Genomic DNA, 17590 nt, shown 5'->3' with positions numbered 1-17590 from the left:
TTTATTTCAATCACTTTTGGCATTTCATAAACTATTTTATTTTTTCCTTTCAGTACAGTACTCCACATCAAGAACCTACAATATTACAGGCATATTTCACAAATAAAAATTTTTTTGTGCTACAGTGTTTTTCTGCTTTGGTTTTTGGCGAGCCCTTTTACATATTTTTACCAGTTAACCACTTATTTGACAATGTCAGAGATTCACGAAAATGAAATATTTCAAAAATTCTTTATATACAATGAAGTCTTTTTTCTTATCAACTGAAAAATTTGGGATAATGTCAGAGAAATTCTATTTACTCTCTGAGGAAGGTTGAGCAAATGATGAGCCATAAAATTTATTTCAATAATAGTGTACATATCAACCCTAAAATTTTGAATAATAGTGTATATTTGATTAAATGCAATAATGAATCATTAATCATGTACTCATGCAATGATCCTCTTGATCTGGAAAATAGTGGTAAACAGGGGCCTCATTTATAAAGCGTGCGTACGCTCAGATTTGATAGTATGCTTAAATCCAAGCCAACGCTCATATTTGTAAAAACTGTCTTTTTACGTGGAAAAGTGCTTAGCGTCACGTCAGGGTCTGAGCAGACGTACGCACTTTTTCTTGTTCGAGTGCTGCAGGTTTTTGGAAATGTAAGCGGTTCTTGCAGCTCGCTGTTCTAAATGAAAGAATTTGGATGATGACTAGTGATCTTTCACATTCAAGATCATTTGCGATTCATAGATTTCACATCTGAAAGAGATGCGTACGTTCAATTTATGAATCACCCGTATATGCATATTTGAGGGATGATCGTAAGATCAATTTAAAGACAATTTCTGCACAACATTTTATAAATGAGGCCCCATGCTGTGGGATGATTGTTGCTATTTAGGGTTTTTGGGGGGAAAAAACAAAAGGGTCTTTGGTCCCATTGTACGCTGCAGAAACTAAATCTACCTTTGATACACATTTATAAAATAAGTCAAAATGTTCTTAATCTTAAAACCATGGGTATAGAAAATATAGGCATGTAACATTCAGACTCACTGAATGGCAGACACTGGCTGTCTCAGGAGCAGTCCTTCTCTAGTTTTTGGGATAATCCTAAAATGGTTTCACTGTCTGGACAAGACATTCAGTCCATACACTGATTTTCCTCTGTTTCACACTTCGCTGTGGCTCTGAGAACTGTGATTGGCTGGTTGACGTACGGGCCCAAGCTCTTTGGTTGGGTCTGATTCAGGGTGACAGATGCTGTCTGAAGATTCTGGGTCGGATCATCATGCTGACCTTCCTCAGAGAGTAATAATCCGAATCTTTCCAGGTGTACCACACAATACCGTCCGGACCAAGAGGGTTCTTCCCCTTCAGCGAGTAGCGGCCACCCTGTCCATAACAGAATCAGACATCAGCACAGATTCTTTAGCTTCTGATTTGAGTATATCTTTACACTATGCATTTATTCATACGGGGAATGACTTGAACACAACTTTTATGATCAGTATGTTTTTCTAAATTAAAATTCATTTTAGTATTTTTGTGTGGTTAAAGATGACTAGTTGATGTAACAGTCCTGAACTTGAAAGACAACAGATTTGCCATGTCATAATTGTATTATTTATTTACACAAAAATGTCAGTGTAATATAACCAGACAACTAAAAATGTAAAATATTAATAAAAACTATAATAGTATATCAGTGATACATTGATCAGTGAAAGACTAAATTAAATTAAATAAAAATTAAATATTTAAAATTAAATAAAAAAAATTAACATGCCATATTACACACTTACAGGTTAAATTACTATTTCTGAAAGATTTTAATTAAATTGATATTTTTAAATTATTCTTCATTTAGCATTTTTATTTATTTACTTACAATGTCAGTGTAATATAACCAGCTTGCTAAAACCATTTTGTTGTTCAAGTGGCGAGAAATTGTTACACAGTAAATTAAAGAAGAAATTGTTACACAGAAACACAGTAAATTATATCACAGAGAAGAATTTTGTAGACCCTCATAATTTGGTTAGGTTAGCATGTTTTCGTGTTCAGATCATTCAACCCTTTGAACTTTTACAAATTATTTTGATGGAACTTAAAGATGTTAAATAGTAATTTTTCAAGAGTCATTAAAACTTTCATAGGGACATAAAAAAAAGTAATAAAAAAACAAGACATAAATACAAGAAAACATTTCCAATAACTTAAAACCAAAGCCATAAAACCATTTTCAGTACCTAAAATAAATCTTCACTAGAATTAAATCAAATAAATAAATAAAATTTTTGTTAAACCTAGGCTTTGTTGAACCAACATTTCTCATTTTAATTTAAGTACTAAATAAACTAAAACTAATGAATAAAAACTATATACAGACATTTTTTAAGTATAAAAAACTAAATTACTAAAACTAAAATGAAAACAGAAAACATAAAAATAAAGTCTTATTCAAAATGTTAATAAAAACTATAATAGTCTATCTGAGTTACACAAATCAGTAAAAAACGACATTTAAAAAAAAACATGCTAACACATTACACACTTGCAGGTTAAATGACAATTTATGAAAGATTTAAATTAAATTAATATTTTTAAATAATTTTTTTAACACTAAACAAAATTGTTTGTTTAGTGTTTACTTATTTATTTTTAACTACATAGCCACACCAAGGGTTCAGTAACAGTAACAGCTCATGAACACTTCTGGGGCTTAAACCTTCACCCTTTGTGTCTATAACCAGCAGGCCACATCTTACCTTGTAGTAGATGCCGTTGAGGTTTGCGTAGAAACACTGGTTGTACCACCAGCCAGCGTGGGAGATCTCGGCACAGATGTTGCCCGTGTCGGGTGTCTTGAAGCTCTGCTTGTCATGATACCAGCTGAAGGAGTCCTCCACAGTTCTGCTGAAGCCCGACACACGCAGACGGTACCGAGTGCTCTCGTCCTCCACACTGCAAACACACACACACACACACACACTCAAAGTGCTGAATTTCCTCACAAACACAATGGTGATAGTTCATCAAGGGTTTTCAATTACAAGGCCAGATGTTTAATCACTATGCATCCATGTGAAGTCCTTCCAGTCAGTCAGTGATGGACGTGCCTCACCTGAAACTCTGATAAACAGCGTGTTTGTGTTTCCCGCTCCAGTCCTCCAGGTCAATACGGAGCATATAGTCTCCCTGACTGGTCAGGTCATGGATGTGTTCATTTCCCAGCCAGTATTCGGTGTGCAGGTCTCCAAATCCCTCTTTATACTCCTTCCAGCTGCGGTCAAAGTTCACGGAGCCATCTTGCCTGCGCTGGATCACAGTCCAGCCGCCACCTGAGACATACATTATGCATGGGCTCCAATTATGACCATGTTTTTATTACGAAGGAAATGTAAAATGAATATACATTCAAGCATTCAACAATCAAATCTCTTTTTATGAGTTTAATGCACATGCCGAGTCATTTGGTTTTCATCTTACGACCACAGCAATTATACTTATGGTTAGGAAGTGTTTTGTAGGTCATCAAAATGATATTTGCACATGCTATTTTAAGCCTCAGAAGGTTCCTCATGCGCCCCAATGGTGCTATTTCAGCACAGAACTGAAGTCTTATTAGACATAAAAGAGAATCAGTTTCTTTTGCTACAGTTTTGAAAGTCTCTAAATTTTCCTATAAACTTTATAAAAATAACCCAATGATTCATCCACAGCGGATTTCCAGCAAAGCATTTCAAAATAGAGAACAGTCCAGCTCAGCAAACAGGCAGTTTTCTAAAAGGATGTTCAGATGTGTACTTTCCTTAAAACTATGTCCTCTAATTTTGATCAGAGTTCTTTTTCGCATTTAAGTTGTTTTATACTGTGCTTCAGAATACAGTCAATTTATGAAATATGCTTAAAAACTGCCCTCCAATTCCTGTTAGGATTACTTCAAATATGACTAAGAAATAACCTTGAAATGTAGGAAACTGTAGGTTGTTCTCTAATTTTGATCTCCACTGAGTGTATATATATATATACACATACATGCATGCATACTAACAAAAAAGATAAAAATGAATTAATTTTAGTAACATTTTCTGTAAGTGTGACATATATATTTTATTAAAGATTTAAAACACCGGGCCCATCCTTATAGTTGAGTTCTGGCCAGTCATTACTGCATGTGTTGAGCGGTTTCTTACCGTCTGTGTCCATATCACAGTAGACTTCCACTGGCATGGCCCCTAGTGAGGGCACAACAGTGTAGATCCCAGAGTGCCGCACTCCGTTATAGTAGATGGAGGCACAGTCGATGGGGCAGTTCCTGACATGCTGCACCTCTGGAGTGAAAACACATCAAACTATAATAACATAATTAATTAAAGTGTGAGCCATTTCAGTTCTCATTAAACAATATTAGATGAAGAAGAGGTCATAAACTGTGCTATGATTTGTCACCCTTTGTTGGTTCAGGCCAGTAACTGACCAGAATTCCATACTAGCTAAAGATTTAAAGGGATAGTCCACTCAAAAATGAAAATTCAGTCATCATTTACTCATTCACATAGCCATAAGATTTTGGTTAAACATCGAAACACAAATTAAGGTATTTTAATGAAACCTTAAACTTTTTAATCCAAGATAGATGTGAATCAAAGCCTAAATTAAATCAGTTCGTTATAAAGTGATCACATGTCTTCCTAAAACTTAAATCAAATGCTCAATTCATATGGATTCATTTTCATCACATTTTTATTACCTTTTAGATTTTTTAAAGTTTTGATTATCGTTATCTTAATTTGTGTTTCAAAGATTAATCAAAGTTTTTTGGGTTTGGAATGTATTTTTTTTTAGTAAATGATTAATGGAACTATTTTTATATAATAAAAATTTACACACACACACACACACTGTATATTGCAGTTTAATCCAAGATCGATGTAAATAAAAGCCTAAATTAAATTTTGTTCATTATATAAAGTGATTGTACAGTTGTGGCCAAAAATATTGGCCCCCTTTGTAAATATGATCAAAAAAGGCTGTGAAAATTCATCTGCATTGTTAATCCTTTTGGTCTTTTATTTAAAAAATTAAAAAAAATGTATCCTTTCATTGAATAATAAGAATTTAAAATGGGGGAAATATCATTATGAAAAATGTTTTTCTCTAATACACATTGGCCACAATTAATGGCCCCCTTTTATTCAATACTTTTTGAAATCTTCATTTGCCAGTTTAACAGCTCTAAATGTTCTCCTATAATGCGTGATGAGGTTAGAGAACACCTCACAAGAGATCAGAGACCAGTCCTTCATCAAGAGTCTCTCCAGACCCTTTAGATTCCCAGCTCCATGTTGGTGGTGCTTCTCTTCAGTTCACCACACTCATTTTCTATCGGGTTCAGGTCAGAGGACTGGAATGGCCATAGCAGAAGCTTGGTTTTGTGCTCAGTGACCCATTTTTGTGTTGTTTTTGAGGTTTGTGTTTGGATTATTGTACGGTTGGAAGATCCAAACATGAACCATTATAAGAGTCAGTCACTTACTGATTTTTTTTATCTGTTGGTTTTTGATAGAATCCATGATGCCATGTATCTAAACAAGATGTCCAGGACCTCCAGCAGAAATATAGGCCCACAACATCAAAAATACACCAGTATATTTCATTGTACACATGGGGTACTTTTTATCCCTGTGTTCACCAATCCCATCTTGAGTGTTTGCTGCTAAAAAGCTCATTTTTTAGTTTCATCTGACCATAGAAACCAGTCCCATATAAAGTTCCAGTCATGGCTGATAACTGAATATGCTTCAGTTTGTTTTTGGATGAGCTAGGAGAATTTTTCTTGTAACCCTCCCAAACAACATGTGGTGATGTAGGCTCTGTTTGACAATTTTTTTAAAGGTTTTCTGAACCAGAGACTCAACTATTTTCTGCAATTCTCCAGCTGTGGTCCTTGGAGAGTCTTTAGCCACTCAAACTCTCCTTCTCAGTGCATTAGGACGATAAAGAGACACATCCTCTTCCAGGCAGTTTTGTAACATTTTCTGTTGGTTGGAAATTCTTAATTATTGCCCTGATGGTGGAAATGGGAGTTTCCACTGCTCTAGCTCTTTTCTTAAAGCCACTTCACCAATTTGTGAAGTTAAATTATCTTTTGCTGCACATCAGAAATATATTCTTTGGTTTTTCTCATTGTGATGGATGATTAAGGGAATTTGGGCTTTGTTTTCCCTCCTTTTTATATTTCTGTGAAACAAGAAGCCAGAGCTGGATGACTTCATGTTTATAATCATGCTGGGGTGATCAAAATTGTGAATATGAATGGGAATATACTTGAAAGATATTTTACTCATAAGAATTTCTAGGGGTGCCAATAATTGTGACCAACGAGTATTTGAGAAAAACATTCATTTCATAATGATATTTCCCCTCCGTTTTAAATTCTTATTATCCAATGAAAGGATACATTTTTGTAAGTTTTTTAAATAAAAGACCAAAAGGATTAACAATGCAGATGAATTTTCACAGCCTTTTTTGATCATATTTACCAAGGGGGCCAATATTTTTGGCCACGACTGTATCTCTTCACAAGACTTGAATTAAACGCTCAGTTAATATGGATTAATTTTTACAATGCCTTTATGACCATTTTGGGTCTTCTAAGTTTCGGTTACCTCAACTTTCTATGGAGGGACAGAAACATCTCAGGTATCATTAAAAATATCTTAATTTGTTTTTTCGTGTGGGTTAGGAATGGGTTAGGAGTAAATTATGAAAAATACGTTGCCCGGTTCTATTAAAAATGTTTGTCTGAACATTGCATGGCTGTGTACTTTATGAGATTAGAAGGGGGTGTTCACACTCTTTTGGCTGTGTATATTATATATATATATATACAAATATGCGGTATGCGGTTGTCCTCACCAGGCTAAACAAGAACTGGTTAGTCTCATTTGGGAAAATATAAACATGCAGCTTTGAGATAAAGCTATTCCAAATTTCCCAGACATGGCCTACCAGGATGCAGGGCTTCCTGTGCACTGAGCATTGGGCTGGTGCGGACTATGTTGATCATGCAGCCCGGGTTACGTCTGACTTTTTCCACCAGCAGGGAAAGGTTCTGAATCTGGGTCTGGAGGTCATAGATCAATGAGCCCTGGATGTGCAACAAGGTTGTGGCCTCAGCGTAATGATCTTCCAGCTCATGCAAGCGCTGCTCAATAGATGAATTATTACGGTTCTTCTCTTCACTCTGTGAAAGGCCAAATAGACAAACATCACGACTCCCATTCATAAAAAAAGTGACGAGAAGAACAATTCCTGTTAGCTTTTGCAAAATGAGACCTTCTCAAATGGCTGCAGTGCATTGTGTGCATTTGCATAATAGGCCAGGAGAGGGAGAAGCAGACAGGATCTGTCCGTGTGAATCATCAGCTCATTTAACAGCATGAAGAGCTTAAGGGTGCATACTAATGAAGGCACGTGGAGAGCGTAAAGGACTCTAGTGTTAATCTCGTTAGCACTCAGGTCAAGGAGCCTTTAGGTTGAAAACCGTCAAGCCGAGTTGGACGGAGCATCAAGGAATACCACGGTATTTAACAATTATGATATACCATAGTAAGTACCAAGGTACAGTACTTTGAATAATAATATAGCTCTCCCACTCTTAAAACTACTATAGTGCTGTCATGCTACACTATATGAGATGATATACTATACTATGATAATTTGAAATATACTATGGTACTGAAATTCAAGTACATGTATTTAATTGGTGCTATCATGGTAAATGTTCTAAATACTATGGTAGAACCTTAACCACAACATGGTAGCACCAAGACATCATGTCCAAAAATAAAAACACTTGGAATATATAAAAATATAAGTACATAGTGTGTATGTTACCGTGGTACAAAAATATATTATTATGCATGTCAACAAACCATGGTATTACTATAGTAAATATCCAAAAACCATGATACTAACATGATAACCATGAACACGGTAGTAAAAAAAAAAAAAAACGTTGTATCATGGAACTATCATGGTGCATAATCCAAAACACAATGTTAGTACCATGATACCATGCCCCAAAAAACTTGGTATGTGTCAAATATTGTATGTTTTAGCCATGATTCCCATCCACTTCCATTATAAGACTGACAGACTGCAACGGTTTGTGTTTGTGTAAAAATCTTTGTTTGTGTTCTACTGAAGAAACAAAGTCACCTACATCTTGGATGCCCTGGGGGTAAATTTTTGGGTGAACTATCCCTTTAAAACAGCAATAGAAAAGTCTGAATCATTCTAATGAATCATTCCGATCTAAACAGCCCTCTCTCATATGTTGTGTAGGCAATTTTGAATCATTCTACTGAATCGGTTCGCCCTAAATGGCCCCCCCTCTCATAAGTAGTGTTGGAAATGCGAATCATTCTACTGAATCGGTTCATCCTAAATGCCCTCTCTATCACAAGTAGCATCAGGAATTCGAATTGGACTGAATCGGTAGGCCACATTTACACTAGTGCGTTTTCATTTTAAAATGCATAACTTTTGCTAAGGTTACGCCTATCTTGAATCTTACACTACTCTCCTTACACTGAAACCCAGCGGAAACGCCAGAGTATACCAAAAACACAATCACCCTAAAAATCTTATATAAAAGCCAGTCTCACAAAATTAAACGGGGCCTGTCCTCTTGGTCATATGTAGCCCTGGAATATTCAATTTAGTTAAGTGTATCGGCTCGTTCTGAACGTCTCTCCATTTATAGAATGCAGCGTTGAATTATTTTTTTTTTTTTCAAAAATCAATCGGTTCAAAAATCTTTAATTGATTTGTTGTGGTCTCAATGAACAGATTTAAATAGATTCGACTCTTGATCCTCTACATGGCATATTGGTCTTACAGCAGAGTTTTCTAATTTATTTATAGACTATGCACACACACACACACACATATATAACATTATGTAAACATGTATCACTCTGCCAGTGTGAAAGTAGTAGGAGTTGAGCAAACAATCATGGAAACAAAGCAAATGCACAAAATCCACACACCTGTAGTTCTAAGACTTTGACTCGATGACGATGGTTGCGAAGCTCCTCTTGAAGTTCAGACACTGTCTCCCGCAGGGTCAGAATCTGCTGTTTGCGTTCCTCATTCTCATGAAGCCAGTATGAAACTTCATCAGTACAGCGGAACATGTCCGGGCAGCGCTGGTCGTCCAGCTGGGGTAACATGGCCATGAGTCGACACATGCCGTCCTCTAGGACCTGATTGCTGTATTCTCCACACTGAGCCGTACTGACCTGATGAGTGTGCAGTGAGCGGTCATCATCGCTCGCACCTGTTGCCAGAAACAGCACAGCCAGCAAGAGGGGCGAGAGAGGCCTGCCCTCCATGTGATCGTTTCGGCTGACCCCCTTCCCACCTTGTTGGAAGGACCCTGGGGGAGACAGCCAGGGTACAAGCTCTCTGACCTCCAGTCTCAAGTCTTGAGGAGAGCTTGTCACACAGAAACACTGTAGAGGTGTCCGAGTCACTGTCCAGACTCAGTCAGTACCGTTTCTGATGCAATTCACCTGAAAACAAAACCAGAATAATTAAACTACAGTATCTAACTAATGAACTAGCCAAATAAATAAATATTTAGTTGTATAGCAGCATTAAAAATAAATAAATACCAAAAAGTATTAAATAAATATTTAGCTGTATTACAATTTACTTATTTTTATTTATTAGGCTATTTAATAATATGTTTTTTTTTTTTTACATATATAAATACTAATTATTTTAATTAATGTTTATTTTTATATCATATTTTAATAGAATTTATTTATTGTGATATTTTCTTTAAAATGTCTTGTATTTAATATGCTTAGTTATTTTATTTTGTGATTGTTCAAATATCACATATTATTAAAATGTATTATTTATTCTATATTCGCTATTTTAATTTTTTTATTTACTTATATAAACATGCTACTTATTTTTTCATGATTATATCATATTTTATTAGAATTTGTGTGTATAGATATATAGACAGACAGACAGACAGATATTATTTTTATATTTATTATTTACTTATATAAATATACTATTTTGTCATGATAATTTATACATCATATTTCATAAAAAACCACAATTACATGCAATAAGCATGCATTTTAACTGCTAAATGGATTAATCTTGGACGTAGACATCAAACATGAGAAATCAAGCTAAAATGATTAGGTCAGCTTTAACATCTATGTAAGCACCACTTACATTTTCTTCTGAATGTAAAAAGTGAATTATTATTTAGCAGCCACTTTCTAATCCTTATTCAAACATTCTTATTCTTAAGTGCCTGGCTCAAAGATGAATCGCAGTGAATCACCACTTCTGGGGCTTAAAGAAATATAACTTTGGGTTATAAATTGAGATTTATAAGCATTAAGTTATGCAACCCACACAGTTACGATGTCACTTGAAAAAGTTCGGTGAGATTGTTCGTGGTCTATGATAATAACAGTAGGTCATTTATTTCAAGCACTCAACGTTGTGACATTTCAGTGCACTCGTGTCAGAGAACTATAGGTCAGCTGTCAAAAACCACACTGTACTGAAGATGCTCTCTTGGGTTTAGGCTTCAGGGGAAAATAACGTGATCTGTCATAAATCTCAATGTGATATTTGAAATAAATCCCACAAACATGTCCCTGCTTTTATTAGAGGTCAGCCTGATTGTCCTGATTAAGGTGCTTTGGTGGCTCGTGCCACTTTTCTATGTGCTTATTTTGGTTCAAGAACAGTGAAAGCATTTAACCTGGAAGAAGATGGGCATGCTAAAAATAGCTGATGTTGGTGTCATGTTTGAGACAATACCACCCTTATCTGGGCGCATTTATTCAGGAAATACAATTCTCACTGAAACGGCTTGAATGAGCAATGCTCCAATTATTTGGACAAGTCAGAGTTAACATATCTGCATGTTATTGCATTAGAAAACAAAACAAAACATCAAACCAAATGCAAAATTTAAACAAAATTAAAAAATGATGTTTTGTATAATCTAGTTCAACTAGATACTGCCTATCTAGTTTAACTCAGGAGGAAAAACGTGCAGGGAATGCCTTGATCTGACCCATACTTTGCCAACACCTTGAGCAGACCTTTTAATGCTGAAGTATCACGTCTAAGCACCTTGTGTGTCTGATCCAACGCCTAGTGCACTAGATCCAACAGAGAAATGTTGAATATGCCAAACCACATTACAGAGCAATGCCCGAGAGCCTCGTGTCCTGCAGCATGAATAAAAGTATAACACTGAGAATCAGTCAGACTGATAAAGCATTCTATATCTTTGCAGTGACATTTTGATTAGAAGTGTGAATACAGAGTATATATCTGTTTGTTTTTAGGGCATTTGATTTACCCATGACTCCACACCTCATGAATCATACCATCTCACATGGACAGATTTCCCAAACTATTTACAAAGCTGTTGACACACTGCTGATACACTACACTACGTTACATGCAGCATTAACACGTCATCAGCAAGTAAGCTCTACAGGGAAACAGTGACAAAACTTCATCTTTACCCGTCTCAGTGGTCGGAGACGTCCTGTTTGTCTTCTGGGGAAATACAGACGTATGCTGCCATCCTCGCTCTCTCTCTCTCTTTCTACATCTTCTGTGTAACAGGAAGGCTGATACGGTGGCATCTTATCCTTGTAATCCTCTATAATTGGATTCCTGATCAGAAGAAAGAGAGGAGAGACAATCCGAGTGCTGAACTACAGCCACTCAGACTACATCTTTACTCTATACGTCTGAACAATTACAAATAATTGATGCACCAAATTCTGTTTGTTTAGGAAAAGGACTATCATATTTGATCAAATATCCAAGTCCTTTAAATTATCAACATGATTAAAACCTGTTGTACACAATCTGCTAAATGCTTTGTCGTCTGATTGATAGTTCATACTTTTTTAGTAAATAAAAGGCCTTTTACTGATTTTTATAAAGTAAACATAAGAATAACTTTTATATTGTTAATATTTCAAGGTGAACACTTACTGGAATGAAGCAGCTTAGGTTTACTTGATTATCCATACTCATATTACTAGAGAAATCGTTAAAATATGGGTATCAAATTTGACTCGTCAGGCTTTTGTGGAATGTTTATTTGTTCATCTCTCAGTCATCATTGCATTGCATTAATAATATATGTTCTGCTCCCACAGTAAAAACTACAGAGCTTCGTTCATAAGCATTTAAATATCATCTAAGACACATTATTGGGAGATATAGTGTGACAACTGATTTTTATGTAAGTGGAAAGATCTCATTGGTTTACAAGTTGTCCGAATTTCATCTATACCTTTTGGGCAAATAAATATCAGCAAATTAATTTGCTTAGTTAGAATAAATTTGACAAAGGTCAGATTTTTTTCTTTTAAACACAAGATGCTCTTTTGAACATGATCAAATATATATATATATAAAAAAAAATTTTTCATTACAAATTACATTATCATAATTTGCTCTGATAATATTGTTATTTGTTGTAATGACATAGCTGGATTGAATATATGAACAGAAAAATAAACCATTTAATGACCATTTATTTTGATAATTTAATTTGTAATGGAAAAAAAAGCATTTTCTAGTGGTCGCAGACTTTTGGACTTTGTTGACGATCCTAAGTTAAACCTGTGAGTGAAGCGTGTTGCACATCATGGTTTGTTGTGTTTGTACGGCCCTCTAGAGAGAGAGAGAGAGAGAGAGAGAGACTTGAGATCCTGTTAACTAATTATTCTGATCTTGTCATGAACTGAGGTTGACTGCTATTGACAGAAACAATTGCAACATCAGCACATCTGATCTTCAGTTCAGTTAAAGTGCAGCATCTGCTCATTCAAAGCAACTCACATTGCATTTAAGGTATATATTTTATCACTGCATTGCAATACCTGGGAATTGAACCTAACACTGCCGTCACGAGTGCCATGCTATACAATTTCAACACAACTAATGGTTCCAAAAGGGTTTTCGATGTGATGTCGTAGAACAATTTTTGGTCCCCAAAGAACCTTTCAATGAACGGTTCTTAAAAGAACCGCTTTTTACTAATTTAATAATCTAAAGAACCTTTTTCCATTATAAAGAGACTTTTGTGGAATGGAAAGGTTCCATGGAGGTTAAAGGATTTTTCATAAAACCATAGATGCCGATAAAGAACATTTATTTTTAAGAGTGTATGAACAACAGAGTTTCCGCTGTGGAATTTCTATTGTTGGTTTTTGACCTTTGTCTCTTTTCTAACTTTTTTTTAAAACGAAATATCTCTAATTTCAAAGGTCTAAACCTGCACATAAGCGTTTGACTATTAGGTTTTTTATATATTCAAAGAATTCTCTGCATCCCAGTGATATTTTGGCATTATTGCTATCTATATTTTTTATATTTTAATGACACTTTATTTTTATAATTTTTTAGTTTTCACTTAATTTTTATTTAAAATTATTAATTATTAAAATTATATTTTATTTTGGTTTGGGTTTTTCGCATTTTGTTTTTGTCTTTTTTTAAGTGTTTTTATTTCTTAAATATTTTTTAAATGTTTTTATAATTTTTTATTTTCGTATTTCAAGTTAAACCAAACAAAAATGAGAAATAAAAACAGCAATGATGCTCAAGTGTTTTTTCCCCTGAATGACTGAGAATTAAAGTCACTCTTTTCTTCTTTTTCAGTGTATTAATTTAAGTGAGTGAAAAAAAAAAAAGAGTAATTGATTTATCACAAGTTACCAAGACAACACAACATTAGCTTTCCTCCATTGTTAGTGATTACATTTGCTACAGATGGGGCATGAATGGGCTTCATTAAAAAAAGAAGCAACAAAGAGATGAGAAACTAAGTTAGAATAATTGTTCAGCTTGAGCTAAGCACTTAAGATATTGCACATCTGGTCAGTCTGATCGATTTGCACGCCGCTTGTATGTTGTTCCAACTCACAGGGAATCTGTGATGTGAAATTACGTCATTCCATCTTAATTTTCCCGAGTTTACTTTCATTAAGTTTCCAGGTGCCTCAAGTGACACGAGTAACAGAACCGCAGTACCTGATCCATAATTCACCTGCCACTTCCTGTGGATGTTTTAATGTGTCAAAAACAGAGGTATGAACATGACCAAAAAGTATGAATGGTTTGTATTTTATTAGTAATTTCCCCTGTGCATCCCACTCCCCCCTCAGCAGAGACCCACCTGATCATCTTCCAGCCTTGAGGGGTTGCCACGCACCTGTGAGTATATAAGAGAGCAGAGCTCATTCAGAAAGTAAGAGAGAACGAGAGCGAGAGAGAGAGATCCATTCACATACGCCCAGAAAAAAAAAAGTGCAAAACGAGAGCAGTGGAGGTGAGCTTGATAAGAGCTGGAGTCCCAGAGAAGAGTCAAAAGAGGAGATTCAGAACCATAGAACCCATCTATAAATTCAGAAAGGTAAGAAAATGCAATTTGAATAATTCTGCTTTTGAACCATTGAATCACTTGTTAGTACTGTATCTGCTTGTAAAGCTTTATTTATGAACAGTGTCAAAGAAAATGTGCCATTTACATTTTTAATTTTAAATAAACAAAACTTTTTTAATGTTTAAAAAACATTAGAAAACCTATTCCAAATTTTAAACAGTATGTGATACAAAGTGAATTAAACTGCATGCATGACTCAGAATTCAAGTTAAAGACAAAAACTATAGATTTTGATGATCTTGAAAATGAGTACATTTTATGATTATTATTTCTATTAATTATTATTATTTAATTTTTAATGAATTAAATATTTTAGTTGTATTTTAAACAAAACATATACATTCATTTTTTTAAACTAATAAAACTTATTCAGATTAAATTAACATTTGGAAAAAAAAAATCAGATCTAAAAACTGTAATATGTCAAATAATTACTGATTTTAAACATTAATTATTGTTTTTATTAGTAATATAATTTATTACTCTATTATTTAAAATGAATAAATAATTATTGTTGTAATTAAAATACATTTTTATATTTTTAAATACATATGTATTTATTTCATATTTAAATGAAATGATATATATATAAATATATAAATGACAATATGAATTTTATTACTGATTAAATAATTTCATTTTATTTAAAATAAAACGTATATGCTTTTGTATATTTAAACACTTTTTTATTTCATATTTAAATGTATATGTTTATGTATAGTTTTGTAATAATGTGCATTATTCTAAATTAAATTACTGGGGGGAAATTGAAAGAAAAAATATTACAAAAAATATAGATATGGATGACATGCATGGCCATGGTGAAATCATCAAACAATATCCAATAATGTAAAAAAAAAAAAAAAAAAAAAAAAAAAAAAAAAAAATCACCTCTTTTCCTTTCATCCTTGACGCAACACTGAGGCTGACGTCGTGGTGTGACATTAAAGGACCTCACAGATCTGTGTGTGTGTCACAACACAACAACAAAAAAAACAAAAAATCACCAACTAATAAAAAAAAATGAGAGTAGATAAAAGTCTCTAAGTTCACTTCTCTTCTTTTCAAGCATCCTGAACAGTCAAAGTCACCAATTTAGTGTTTTGAGGAGACATCTGTTTCTCGTAACTGTACGTGACCTGCTCACACGGCATCAGTGTGTGAGGACAGTCTGAGTGACTCTGATCTATTCAGAGCAATCAAATCAAAGCTGATTTAAGTCAAATACCTAAATAATAAAACTCGTCTTTGACTTTATAGATATTTCAGTATCAGCTGTTTTCTTTTCAGCTTTCCATTCTGACTCATATGAATGATACCTGAGGGATGAAAGAACTGATCTTGTCTTGTTTCTTGTTTTCAGATGCTCTGTCCTTCCTGGCTCTTGGCTGCAGCAGTCTTGTGTTTCCACAGTCCGTATGTAGACGGCCGCTGCTTGGATTTGATGGACTGCATGGGCCTAAAAACTAATGAACAAAAATTGGTAAGATTCATTTTAAAGCCTTAATAATATGACTTCACAGATACTATTAAAGATTAAAATCTTACACTGGTTAAAAGTTTGTCTCTAATCCTCGAATCATTAAAATACAGTAAATAGAGTTATATTGTGAAATATCATTACAATTTTAATATATTTAAAAATAGTCCTTAAAAATAGACATATGATCCTTCAAAAAATGTTCTTTTGGTGCTCAAGAAACATTAATGTTGAAAACAGTTGTGCTGCTTTATATTTTTTTGTGGAAACTGTGATCAAATTTTATTTGCAGGAATCTTTGATGAATAGAAAAGTTCAAAAGCTTTTTTTCATTTATATGAAATAGAAATTTCTGTAACACTATAAATGTCTTTACTGTCACTTTTAGCAATTTAATGCATCATTTTTGAATAAATGTATTGATTGCATAAAAAAAACTTTTAAATGGTAGTAAGTTATTAAATTATACTATTCTGTCTTTGCAGTATATATAAACATTTATATAACGAGCAATCAAACAGACAATAATTTTATGACATTAAACTCATTAAACAGTAATTCGTTCTAGAAAAACAAAGGAAAAAAGGAAAAAATATTTTTTTTTAAATAAATGAAATTAAAGTCTTTTCAGGCATTATTCTCAGTTTTTTAAGCCTATTGTGGTTAAAAAAATAAAATAAAATAAAACGGTATATTAATACAATAATGTTTTCACATACAGGAGCATAAAATTTTAGATTGTTTTTGTTCTTTTTCATTCCAATATATTGTTAATGAATTTATGAGATTCCCCCAATTATGGTGTAAGGAACACATACAAAAAGATTCAAATCAAACTATTTGAATGTACCATAAATGAGTGATCTGTTAAGCTTTGTTTGTTAATGAACGCTGCGGTCATGGTTAACATGCATCCTCTCATCCTCTGTCCTGCCTGTGCAGCAGTGTATCAGGCAGTGCAGATCTGTGCAAGAATCCTCCAATTACGGGAAAGTGTCTTCATCAGAACAGCAGAACAGTGAGGAAGAGGTTGAGGAAGAGGGCCTCAGTTTGGGCCTGCTCTTATCGGCTATGTCTCCAGATTCAATTGAGTTCCAAGACGCTGCTGGAGAAGCCCCTCACAATGACGAGAGGAGGTCTTACTCCATGCAGCACTTCCGCTGGGGCAAACCCATGGGCCACAAACGCAGACCCGTCAAAGTCTTCACAAACAGCGCCCTGGAGGAGGAGCCCGAGGAGTCGGTGGAAAGGGTGCGCGTGGAGCGAGGGCAGAGCGCCAAGCTGGACATTCAGCCGAGGAACAATGCTAGGAGCAACGGGAAGTATCGCATGACCCATTTCCGCTGGAACGCCCCACCTAACAAGCGCTATGGAGGCTTCATGAGGCTGGATTCAGATCAATCCCACAAGCCCCTGCTCACGCTCATACGAAACGTCATTGTTAAAGACGGACAGCAGTTCAGCGATAAAGAGAGGAGAGAATAGACAATATTTGGTGTAAAAACATTTAAATGTGTAACATGCAACCTTAATAAAAAAAAAAAGCTTCCTCTGAACATTTAAATTCTTGCCAGGGCATGAAACAAACT

General features: G+C 34.5%; 3 protein-coding genes across 3 annotated transcripts in view; 1 reads left to right on the top strand and 2 right to left on the bottom strand.

Annotated features, from left to right (window-relative positions):
• Window positions 1-364: 364 nt before the first annotated feature.
• Window positions 365-14357, bottom strand: LOC109063695 (angiopoietin-related protein 7-like). The gene is made up of 8 exons (XM_042778403.1): window positions 14255-14357; window positions 11580-11733; window positions 9051-9575; window positions 7006-7240; window positions 4188-4325; window positions 3116-3332; window positions 2760-2955; window positions 365-1383 (listed from the first exon to the last, which is right to left on the bottom strand). Exons 3-8 carry the CDS (start codon window positions 9393-9395, stop codon window positions 1237-1239), a joined length of 1278 nt encoding a protein of 425 aa, XP_042634337.1. The 5' UTR covers window positions 9396-9575; window positions 11580-11733; window positions 14255-14357; the 3' UTR covers window positions 365-1236.
• Window positions 13727-17590, bottom strand: part of efr3bb (EFR3 homolog Bb (S. cerevisiae)) — a 41222-nt gene continuing 37358 nt past the window's right edge. The window contains exons 24-25 of the transcript XR_006162819.1: window positions 15841-15987; window positions 13727-14290 (exon numbers count right to left, since the gene is read on the bottom strand). The gene's annotated coding sequence lies outside the window, so the exon portion shown is untranslated. The remainder of the gene's footprint in view (window positions 14291-15840; window positions 15988-17590) is intronic.
• Window positions 14339-17586, top strand: LOC109063696 (pro-opiomelanocortin B-like). Its single transcript, XM_019080736.2, has 3 exons — window positions 14339-14491; window positions 15885-16004; window positions 16944-17586. The coding sequence occupies exons 2-3, from the start codon at window positions 15885-15887 to the stop codon at window positions 17484-17486; spliced, it is 663 nt and encodes a 220-aa protein (XP_018936281.2). The 5' UTR covers window positions 14339-14491; the 3' UTR covers window positions 17487-17586.

Source organism: Cyprinus carpio, chromosome A20, assembly GCF_018340385.1.
Source record: "Cyprinus carpio isolate SPL01 chromosome A20, ASM1834038v1, whole genome shotgun sequence".
Taxonomy (NCBI): Eukaryota; Metazoa; Chordata; class Actinopteri; order Cypriniformes; family Cyprinidae; genus Cyprinus; species Cyprinus carpio.
This window is presented reverse-complemented; position numbering and strand designations above follow the sequence as displayed.